This window comes from Vulpes vulpes, chromosome 1 (genome assembly GCF_048418805.1).
Source record: "Vulpes vulpes isolate BD-2025 chromosome 1, VulVul3, whole genome shotgun sequence".
NCBI lineage: Eukaryota > Metazoa > Chordata > Mammalia > Carnivora > Canidae > Vulpes > Vulpes vulpes.
The window spans coordinates 73,218,245-73,229,391 of record NC_132780.1 but is presented as its reverse complement, the minus strand read 5'-3'; the positions used below and the strand labels follow the sequence as shown (position 1 = coordinate 73,229,391).

Below are 11,147 nucleotides of genomic sequence, written 5' to 3'. Positions count from 1 at the left end.
GCCCCGCGGATACTGGAGGAAGCAAGGCCAGAGCAGGCCCGGGCTGGAGGCTGCCCGTTCTCCAACACGGATTCCTCTGAGACGAGCTGCTGCGCTCCCTCCGCAGCCAGGGCCCGCGGTGTCCACGGCCAGCAGCGCCCCTCTCCCGGGCGCGCGGGGGTGGGGGGCCGGGGCGAGCGGCGGGAGAGGCCGCAGCGCGCAGGGGGACGGGCCTGGCTCGGGTCCCCAGCGTTGGCACCAGGGGTATCTATTGAAGGGATCCCCGGGCACCCGCGAGCCAATTCCCGGAGGCAGCAAGTGGGACGGGTCAGACGATGCGAGGAACTTCCCAAGCCGCTTCGCCCCCGTTCCGCAAACACCGAATGTTCGGATCCCCCAGGCGGGGTTCCCCAGGGCTCGGGCCCCGCGGAGCCGGGACGCGCCCCCGGTGCCCCGCCCGCCGGGGCCCGCCGCCTCCCGGTGCCGCCGCCGGCAGGGGGCGCCCGCTCGCGGCTAAAAGGCGCGGCGGGCGGCCCGGGGTCTCAGTCCGCAGCGCGGCGGCCGGAGCGCGGGCGGAGAGCTCAGCGCGGGGCCAGGCGCCGCGGGCAGGGCGCAGAGCGCGCACCCGCACTCGGACGGCGGGGCCCGACGGCGGCGCCTCGCGCTCCCCACGCCCGCCCCGCGCGCACCCGCCAGCCCGCCCGCCGCGCACCCCGGGCTCCCGATGGCGCCCGAGGCCGGGGCGGCTCCGCGCGCGCGGTGCCCGCTGCCCTGGGCGGCGCTGCTGCTCCTGGCGGCGCTGCTGCCCGTCGCGTCCCCGGCGGGGGCTCCAGGTAGGCGCAGCCCCGGGCGCCGCTGCCCGGCTCTCCGCGCCTCCCCGCCGCTTCCCTGCGCGCCCTCCGTGCACCGCCGTCCCGCGCTGTGCTGTGCGTGTCGTGTCGTGTCGTGTCGCTAACCTGCGCGTCCTCCTCTCTGGCGGGTGGGGGCGGCGGGGGCCGCGGGTCTGCGCACGGGGGCGGGCGCGGGGCAGCGCTGGTGCCCGGGAGCTCAGCGCCCTGGTTTCGACCTTGCCGTCCAACGCCCCGGAATCCGGAATCCGGACACTCGAGTCCAGCTTCCCGGAGAGATTCGGACAAAGGAACAAACATAAAAGAAAAGAAATAGAAATAGAAATAGAAAAGAAAGACGGACAGACAGACAGACAAGCCGCCCTTGGGCGTTGCGGCGGAGGTGGGGGTGATGTGTTCCTTTGCCGTCTGCATCCTTCTCCAGCTCACCTGCCCCAGGCAGGGATGCCTGATGGAAAGTGGCAGTCGGGGGACCCGAAGGGAGGCGGGGAGGCGGGGAGGCAGGACTCCTCTAGAAGCCCTCGGGGATGGAAGGCAGCGAGCTGCCCCGGGGAGGGGGGCGGGTGCCCCGGCGCCCCAGCATCCGCGGCGCCCCGACCGAGGCCACTACCTCCCGGTGGCAACTTGGCGGCTTGGAGAGGACGTGGGTCTTGGGGGATGGGGTGCGTTGTGGGAGAACCCATCTGGGGTTCTCTCCCTTTCCCGAGAGACTGACTGGAGGTGGGATGGACGCTTGCTTTCGGGGCTGAAATGTGAGCAGCGCTTTTCAGAAAATGCCAGCGAGCTGGTGTCCGATTTGGGGAGCGTTTCCCGCAGAGAGTTAAGTTTGCGGTGGGGTTTTTTCATCCCTAAGCCTCTGGTGGCGCGGCCCCCTTGCTCCCACCTCCTGTGCGGGCATTTTTCACACTTGAAACGGTGTGGCTTTTATTTATGCCATCAGTTTGTAGGAATCCAAGAAGTCCACATTTTTGTTGATAGTATTCACTCCCAGCTGGGTTATAAAAATTCAGATGTGATTCCAAGGGAGGCTACTTGCTCTCTGATGCTATTTCGTGTCCTGATTGCCCTGGTATAGGAGGGAAATGAGGGCAAGTTGGAGGGAGGCCACGTTGTCTTGCAGTTCTTTTTGGAGGGTGCATCCTGCATTAACACTCGGGGCAGCTATGTGCCCATGCTGGGGTGCCAAAAGTCACCTCTTCCTAAAAGGTGGTGCCACTGGTAGGTTTTGTGTTCCTCTGTTAGCAATCTCTAGGAAAGCATTCGCTGAATACTTGGGTGCAGCAGTTAAAAGAATAAAGCTTTTTAAAAGCCTTTCAACTTCCCCATCTACAATCCATGCCTTCCTTCCTCCTCCTCCACCCCCCCCCCCCCCGAAATTAAAATTTCTGAATGTTGAAAGAGTTTTTGTTTCAGAAAGTGGGCTGGAACTGGAAGTAATGCTAAACTGGCTTCAGGATGATTCCAGCTTCATTCCTGCTAGATTCCACTGCCACCTGCCCAATGGGTTACATCTGAGTGTGCCTGGAGTCAGGGTTCTTTGAGGTAGCTCCCGAAATGTTGCCATGTTCCCTGCTATTCCTTCTCTTGCCTTCTGCTCTGTAAATCCACTGAGCTGTGGAATGTGGGAGCTGGAATGCTTGCTGGCACTTCTCTCTACTGTGTTGACGTGGGATTTGCAGTAAAATGATGATCAGACTAGAAATGGACAAGCACATTTCGAAATGAATATCTACTGCCTTTAAATGAAATAATAGAAGGAAAGAAACAGAATCTGCAGATAGCTCCCCGGTGCTGTGAAAGAAATCATGGGGCACATAATTTATTTCATCTGCTCCCCTGGAAGGCGTCCTGCCTGTCCTGCCGTATATAGCTACAGTCACTGCTCCAGACTTGTACTCTGGGTCTGACAGCAAGGCCATGGGCACAGCGCTCCTTCTCTGGCTGAATGAATGCATGGGCCCAGAAAATTGCTTAAGTCAAGCCCTCCCCTAAACCGCCCCCCCCAGACCTTTAGGGGCCAGAATCCCTATAATGAAAGCACCCAGAGCCACTTTAAATGGCAGGCCACCACAGCTCAGAGGGACTTGCCTTAAAACAGAGGAGATTTGCAGGGCATATTAAAGATCTAAGTAAACCCTTTACCTTGGTGGTCAATTAAAACAAAACAAAATAACCAAGTGATGCCTCTGCCATCCATCCCTACAATAAACTACTAGGCGACCATTGAAATTATGGTGGCACTTGCCAGTCCGATAGGATGCATGTCTCTAAAAATGGAAGGACACGCACACTCACATACATTTCTAGCAGTTATCTTTGGGTGGTTATGGTGGCCTTAATTTTTTTCTTTGAAACTTAAATATCCTTTCAGGGAATTTGCAAGGCCAAAACTATTTTAAAAGTAATACTAAGATACCATTTGCCTTTTTTTTTTTTTTTTTTTTTTTTTTTTTTGCAGTATTGATGTTTGCAGCAAGGGAGAAAAGTTTGGTGGGTGAAACTACTGGTGCTTAGGGTGAATTGAGGCATTGGCACCATAATGATCTAGTAGTCACTGAAGTGAAGAAAAGATATGGCAGTTTCAATTAAGAATGTCCTGATGCAACAGTAAAAGTTATTAATTGTACCAAATCTCTACCCTTGAATACACGTTGTTTTAATATTCTGTGTGAAGGAATAGGAAAGAGACATAAAATACTTCTATGGGCTGCCCAAGTTCTGTGGCAATCCTAAAGAAAAATCCTGAGGGAAATCCTGATAATCCTGAGGAAGAGCTCTTGTGTGATAGTTTCAGTTGTGAACCGAAGTAGCTTCTTTTCTCATGATGTATTTATCAGAAAGAATGACCATAGACAAACTTGGGTATTTGACAGACATCTTTTCAAAAATGAACAAGGGGCCTGCCACTTTTAGTAAAACAACTGATAGTATGTCTTGCCAGTGATACAATTTGAGCTTTCAGATGAAAATTAGAATTTTGCCAAATCATCTCCAACATCATTTGAAAGCTGCCCAATGCTTAAAAACTTTTCTAACAAATATCGGTGGTGAGACAAATGAATGCGATGTTTTAAATATTGTCTTGTAAAAGTGTGTCAGCATTTAGATGACCTGCATAACCAAATGAGCCAGTCAATTCCTTCCAAGTGACCAAGGCATAATGTTATCAAGTCTTGCCTGGCTAAAAGATCCAGCCAAAGGACAAGATCGCCCAGTGGGTTTTTCATGTAACAAATGTGAAAATTTCTTTATGTAGTTGCAGATTTTACATCACAGCTAACCTTCCAGAAGCTGCTACTTGATGAGTTTTGGTGTAGTAGCAAAGCTTTTCCAAAATTATTCCTAAGGCTGTCAAAACGCTTTTCCAACTACAGACCTGTGTGAGGCTGCATTTTCTTCAGTTATTTCAATCACAGCAACATATTGCAATAGACTGAAGGCATAAGCGAGAGGAGATTCTGCTGTCTCCTATTGAAGAGATGTGCCAAACACTGCCACTTTTCAATTTCTTCTTGTTTTAGGAAATGGTGATTTTTCATGTCAATGTGAAGTGACTTACTGCTGCTATTTTAAAATGGCATAACATACACATAGGAACTTGTGCCTAGTTTACATTTCTGGTCAGTAGATAACAGCAGATAAAACCCACCTAAATGTAACCTCTGTGAGCTCCTCATTCACTTAAGAGTAGGAAGGAATCCAGAGAGCAGGAAGGTTGATAACCACTGGCATAGAGGGGAAGTAGGGCCACCCTCAGGATGCCTGGCTCTGAGTCTCAGGACTGTCATTCACAAGCTGTGGGGCCAGCCTTGGGCCAGCTGGTCAGTCTCCACTAGTCCGAGTGAATGGAAAGATTCCTTCCATCTCTAGAAGTCCTCAGGAGCTTTCCTGTGGCCCAGCCTGCCCCCAGCTCTGTAGGGTTTCCCTCCTACTTCTGTCCTCTTTGAGAAGAGAGGGTGACTATACCCTTACCTTTTATATTGTGCACTGGAGCTCACCCAGATGGGAGAACTGTTTAATTCACCAACTGAGCATATAATTTGTAACCGTGGAATCAGAGGTTGTAATAGAATTACAGAGTGACAATTCCTGTCCTTGGCAAGTTATCACTGGACTGTTCCAGAGCATTATCAATACATCTTACCAGGGCCATTCATATCTCTAGTTAAGTCATAGAGGCCCATTCCCTGGAAAACAGGCAGGGGAGGAGGCGAGGAGTGTGGTGTGGGGCATATTAGTTTCCTATTTACTGTTGTGACAGATTACCACAAAGTTAGTGGCTTAAGACAACACAGATGTATTATCTTGTAGTTCTGAAGTCAGAAGTCTGAAATGGGTCCCACTGGGCTAATATGAAGGACTGTGTTCCTTCTGCAGGATCTTGGGGAGAATCTGATCCTTACCTTTACCAGCTTCTAGAGGAGCCCACATTCTTCTAGCAGCCCCTGCCAGCAGTCCTTCACTCTGCTCCTACCCACACATTGCCTTCTCTGACTCTGACCTTCCTGTCTCCCTCGTTCACTGACGAGGACCCTTGTGATTATGTTGGACCCATTGGGATAACGCAGGATGATCTCCGCATCTCCAGATCCTTCACTCAATCACATCTGCAAACTCCATTTTGCATGTGAGGTCACACATTCACAGGTCCGGGGGTTGGGGTGTGCACCTCACTGAGGGCTGTTATTCTATTACTCCGATGGGTGAGGGTGGTAGTCGGGGAGAGTCTAGAAGCAAACATTTCAGGAAGGACCCCAGCACCCTTTGCTGATTAAGGAGCAATGCTCTCTTCATTGTTCCCTAGGGGACTTGGGGGAATTTCTTAAATTATCATTAAATCTCTTATCAGGAGATCTTCTTTCAGTTTGAAAATAGAGAGGAGAGTATTTAAAGGTATAAAAATAAAAGAGAGGAGGGATCCTCCATCCTCCACCTGGGTGGCTCAGTGGTTTAGCACCTGCCTTTGCCCAGGGTGTGATCCTGGAGTCCCGGGTTCGAGTCCCACGTCGGGCTCCCGGCATGGAGCCTGCTTCTCCCTCCTCCTATGTCTCTGCCTCTCTCTCTCTCTCTCTCTCTCTCTCTATCATAAATAAATAAATAAATCTTTAAAAAAATAAAAGAGAGGAAAAAATACATGTATTTACGTGTTAATCCATAGAATATTTGTCTTAAAATACATTCAAAACTGAAACTTCAGATGCCTTTGACGAGAGCTGGGTAGCTGGGGGCAGGGACAAGTATTGCTTATTTCTTGTGCCAGTTTTAGGGAGCACATATGGGGCATTTGGATGAGGGTACTGGTTAAACATAGAAGCCCACGTCTTTTCCTACCTTCTAGAATTTAGCCTTGTCTTGTTGCAAAGAATAGGAATTTAATCCTATCTTTGGGAATTGTGTTATTATTGGTTATTCATTAAGGAAATTTCTCCAGTTGGGCCAGATGGTTAGAATTTAGGAATTTTGAATAGGTGTCTTCCTTCGTGCCTCTGAGCTAAGTTAGGTGACCTCATGAGGAAGACATCCGTCCCCCCCTTCCTTCGCCTCCGGGCCCCGCGGGCGGCCGCGCTTGCGCTCCGCGGCCCTTAGAGGGCGCTGCTGGCCTGCTGGCGACGGTTCCAGCGCCCGCTGACCTCCTTGCAAGGCCTCCCGAGCAGCTGCGGCTTCCCGGGAGATAAGAAAATTAGGACAAATGTGCAGTTAGTTATCTGCTTTGGGTTCCCTTAGTGCCTGCCTCTTGTCAGCTTTGCTCCTCATTGAAGCTGCCTTCGGACAGTAAGTCGGGGACAGATCATGCATTCAGGGTGGAACTGAGGCTTGTTAGTAATTTTCAGCTGATCCTTGGTGAGGAGGAGCTTGGAGCCTAAAGCTGAAGCGGGGGCGCTGGGGGACCCCCTGGCATCTCTGCCGGTCCCCCAGAGCTGCAGCAGCTGGAAGACGGGGAAGGACAAGGGAACCTGTGCGTGGGGAAAATGATTAAATTCTAACAGCGTCACAATCTCTATGGTCTAACCTACACAATTCTTTTTTCATTTTTCCATGGAGTTCTCCTGGCGTGCGCTTTAATTTCTTTTTAATACTAACCAGCAGTTAAAAGTGCCACGGAGTTTACCATGTCTCTGTATGTCGTGTCATCCGATTTCCGTCGCCACCTGTGCAGTTGGTAGCATCCTCCCCTCACCAGGAGGGAAGCAGGTTCACAGGACTTGGCTGGTCTTCCCCAAGTCAACCGTGTAGGCCGCAGTATCTCAGGATTTGCCCCCCAGTCTTCTGAATCCGCATCCTCTGTGCTTCCTGCAGCCTCTCCCAGCTCCTGTGTGGGTGCTCGCTTCATTCCCCTTGTTTTCTTCTTTGGGCTGGCGGTGGGAGCTGGCACCAACCTTTCTGATTTGCTCAGAAGGCCCTTCCAGGGTCTATGCTCCGGTAACACTGCCGTTGGCTGTTGAGAAATGATCCCGTCACGCATGGAAGCGTGTTGAACTCCAGTAGGGGCTTAACTTCAGATGAAGTTGCAGTGAACCCATTCCCTGTTACAAAATATATTTGGCAGTTGGGTATAAGCACGATCCTCCCTGGAGGCAACGTCCGTTCCTTAGTGGCTCCTGTTAGAACTTGCCCTTGAGACCGGTGCTCTGTGCTCCTGTTAATTACAGGAGCCCCTCAGTGTTCGGGGCAGTGGTTCTCTGAGGACGTCCGATCCTTGTGATGGAGACTGTCAGCCTTGTGTTGGAACCAGAGGTTCCCAGAATTCAAGTTTGTTTAGAGGAGACCGTTTAAATCAAGGAACAGTGGTGACAGCCATCAGTTGTTGATCTATGCGGTTGGCAGATCCTCACCTCTCCTACAGGTGGCAAGACTGTAATAGCATTAGTTAAGGTGTTTGGAACGTCTCAGAAAAAAGTGTTCTCTAAAGGCTGGGATTTGGGACACCTGGGTGGCTCAGCGGTTGAGCATCTGCCTTCAGCTGAGGTTGTGATCCCGCGATCCTGGGATCGAGTCCCACATCAGGCTCCCTGCATGGAGCCTGCTTCTCCCTCTGCCTCTGTCTCTGCCTCTCTCTGTCTTTCATGAACACATAAATAAAGTCTTTTTAAAAATTAAAGGCTGGGATTGGCTTTTGAGAGATTATTTTATAGTGTCACGTCTCTCCGCCCATGTTCACTTTGCCTGAGCCAGCTGCTAATTTGCACTGTGTGAACTTGGGCGGGTCATAATTCGGCTGGCCTGTTTCTCATCTGCAAAGTGAGAGGATGGGACGGGACTGTGGACACGGCTAAGGGCCCCTCTGGCTCGAACTCTGTGTGAGTCTCCATTTAAAGGCCATCCATCCGTTCATTCATTCAATCGGCAACATCAGTGTATGTCCGGTGCAGCAATACCAAGTCCAATACACAGTCCCTCTGTCCAGATGCATAGGTGGAGGCAGGTGGAGGGGAGGTGCACACAGGATGGTGCACATTAGGACAGTCCCTGGGGGGAATGGGACTGGAAATCCAGGACAGCCATGTTGGAGCTGGGCTATGAGGAGGGGACTGGGCATTAGTTAGAGAAGGAGAGCAAGGAAGGACATTTCAGGGGGGAGGAACACCGTGTCGTGTGTGAGGGCACAGAGGAGCGAGGAGCCTGGTGACACATTTGAAGAAACATGAGTTCTCTGGTGGCTCTTGTAAAGTGACATCCTGGGAGAATGGTGACATTCAGGACTGGAAGGGTCAGCAGTAGGAAGCTCAGCACGGTCCTGGAGTTGGACCATAGTCCAAAGTAGCCATGGCCATTGAAGGTGTGTCCATGGTGGGAGGTCCCACAGCCACTGAGTAGAGGCAGGAGTGGGGAGAGGGTTCTTTGACATCTGCTTACTTATTTGAGGCTTTGGGGGTTTCTTCATTACATTATAGGCCAAGCTGATAGCTCCTAACTACTGTCTTTACCTTCAGTCCTGTCTGAAATGTTCTAGAACAGTGCCATTTTGGAATGGGTTCCAAGTTACTGGGAGACTCATGCCTTCACATGTGGGCAGAGTGGTAGACTTTCTAGTTAAGATGGGAGTACTGAACAGCTGAATACAATGGCTTGGGGGTCGAGGGTGGTTCTGTGGACAGAATTCAGTGTGGTTTCCAAGGGAAAAAAACCACGTGAGTAATTTTAGGAGTTCATGCAGGCGGTGGGTGACTTGGAAATGAGGAAATCAATGTGTATAATTTATGCAGGCTTTTAGTGTCTAAATAGTGACATTCCACTCTGAGGGCCACCTAAGCATCCACTGGTTCCAGGGTCTGACAGCTGTTATGTCGTGGACAGGTAGTTGGTTTAAGCCAGCGGACATGGAGGAGGATGAGCCTGTAGGGTCCTTGGCAGAAGGCTGTGGCTAGACTAGGTTTCATTGCAGTGAGCCAGCCAGGTGGGGAGCCCAGTGATGGCTAATATGGGGTGATGCCACGTTTGTCTGCGAGTGAAATCCCACTGCCAGTCACCGCAGCCAGAACCCACAGTGCGGGGCAGGTGGAGAGGCCAGGGACCCCTAGTGTCAGGGGGAGCAGCAAGCTCAGCCAGGACAGGTGAGGGTGGCCTTCTGAAGACCCCGGCCAGGGGCTGCTGCTGGGGGGCACACTGCCTTCTTAGTGGCACCATCTCAGTGGGGCAGCATTTTATAGAATAAAATCCCCTACACAGGAGGCTCAGTCTCTCCCGACCGTGATGGTGCCACGCAGGTGCTTCCACCTAGAAAGCAGAACACTTTGAGCAGGACACAGAGACCCAGGTGGTCTGTTTTGTTTGTCGTGGCTCAGTTTCCGAGCATACTTTCCGTGATCATTTATCAGGAGTCTACCTTGGCGGCTCGTTTCCCCAAGCATATGGTCAGGGTTTTGGACTCCACTGTAGGCATAAAAGACTATTTCCTAAAAACAGCATTTTAAAATGTGTTTCTGAGGAAGCTTCCTTGCTGGTTCTCTAATGTGCTAGGGACCTTCCAGCTCCAGTGTCTTTGCACTTACTGGGGTGGTTTTTTTTTTTTTTTTTTTTTTTTTGCCTGAACAACATTGCATAAGCATCTATAGGTACCTTCCTCACTGTCTTCAGATTCTTTATGCAACATCTCAGAAGGCCTTACATGACCACTTCCTCCCCAATTTAACAGTATAATCCTACCCCTACTCCCCAGACTTCTCATCCTGGTTTTATTTTCTCCACAACCGTTAGCCCCATCTGATAGTTCATTTATTTTGCTTTCGTGTTTGAGAATTGCCTGTTGTCCTCCATTAGACCATAAATCAGCTCCATTAAGAGCAGGACATTTTGTTAGTTTTATTCACTGAAGTCTCTTCATTGCCTAGAATGCTGCCTTTGGAACTTAGTAGATGCTTAGTAAATATTTGCTGAATGATTAAATGTGCTTTCTTTGGTGTTGATCACATGTGATATACACTAAATATATTTATGTACATGACCTGACAGCAGCCTGCTGTTGTGCCCTGCCTCTTACCATAACACTGTGAGGCCAGCCAGTGAGTTTTGAAGAGTGTTGGCTTGTATTGAAAGTCCATAAGCAGCTGGAGTGAAGAATTATATTTACATGGGATACTAGTTTCCTAGTACTGCCATATAAAGGGCTGCAAACTGGGTGGGTTTAAACAATATAAATTTATTCTCTCATAGTTTTTGAGGCTGGAAATCTGAAATCTGCAGGGCAGGGTCATACTCTGTCTGAAGGCTCTAGAGAAGAATCCATCCTTGCCTCCTCTTAGCGACTGGTGGTTTCCAGCAATCCTTGATGTTCCCTGGCTTATAGATGTGTCACTCGATTCTCTTGTCTCCCTTGTCATATAGTTTTATCCCTGTGTGTCTTCTTATAAGGATATTGGTCAGACTGGATCATAGCCAACCCTAATCAAGCATAATGTCATCTTAACTTGATTACAACTGCAAAAACCCTACTTCCAAATCACATTCACAGGTATTGGGCATTAGCACTCAACATAGCTTTTGGGGAGACACAGTTCAACCCACAACATATGGTATGCCTACCAACACAATTCCTTTTCAGTAGGTGAAAGAATTCTAGCAGCTTCCAACAGTGGGCCATAGTTGAGCCGTAGGAAGACATGAGTCACTGCATTGTACTCTGTGCTGAACTGTCAACCTGCCAACCCAGATTTCCAAAGACCTATGCACAATCAGTAGGCCTAATTCATAGATCAAGCCTGGCTCTATCCTTCATTCATAAAGTAGATAATTAAGTAATTAACTCAGATCTTCTATGGCCAGTGACTATGCTAGGCTCTGAGGCATAGAATACAAAGACTTAATAATAAAGTGGGGATTGAT

At 50.2% G+C, this 11,147-nt stretch overlaps 1 protein-coding gene across 1 annotated transcript in view; it reads left to right on the top strand.

Annotated features, from left to right (window-relative positions):
• The first annotated feature begins 567 nt into the window (after window positions 1–567).
• The window catches only part of FNDC1 (fibronectin type III domain containing 1), a 102,090-nt gene continuing 91,510 nt past the window's right edge, over window positions 568–11,147 (top strand). Inside the window, exon 1 of the mRNA XM_072766825.1 lies at window positions 568–812. Within this exon, the coding sequence (XP_072622926.1) occupies window positions 704–812 (109 nt within the window). The 5' untranslated portion in view covers window positions 568–703. The remainder of the gene's footprint in view (window positions 813–11,147) is intronic.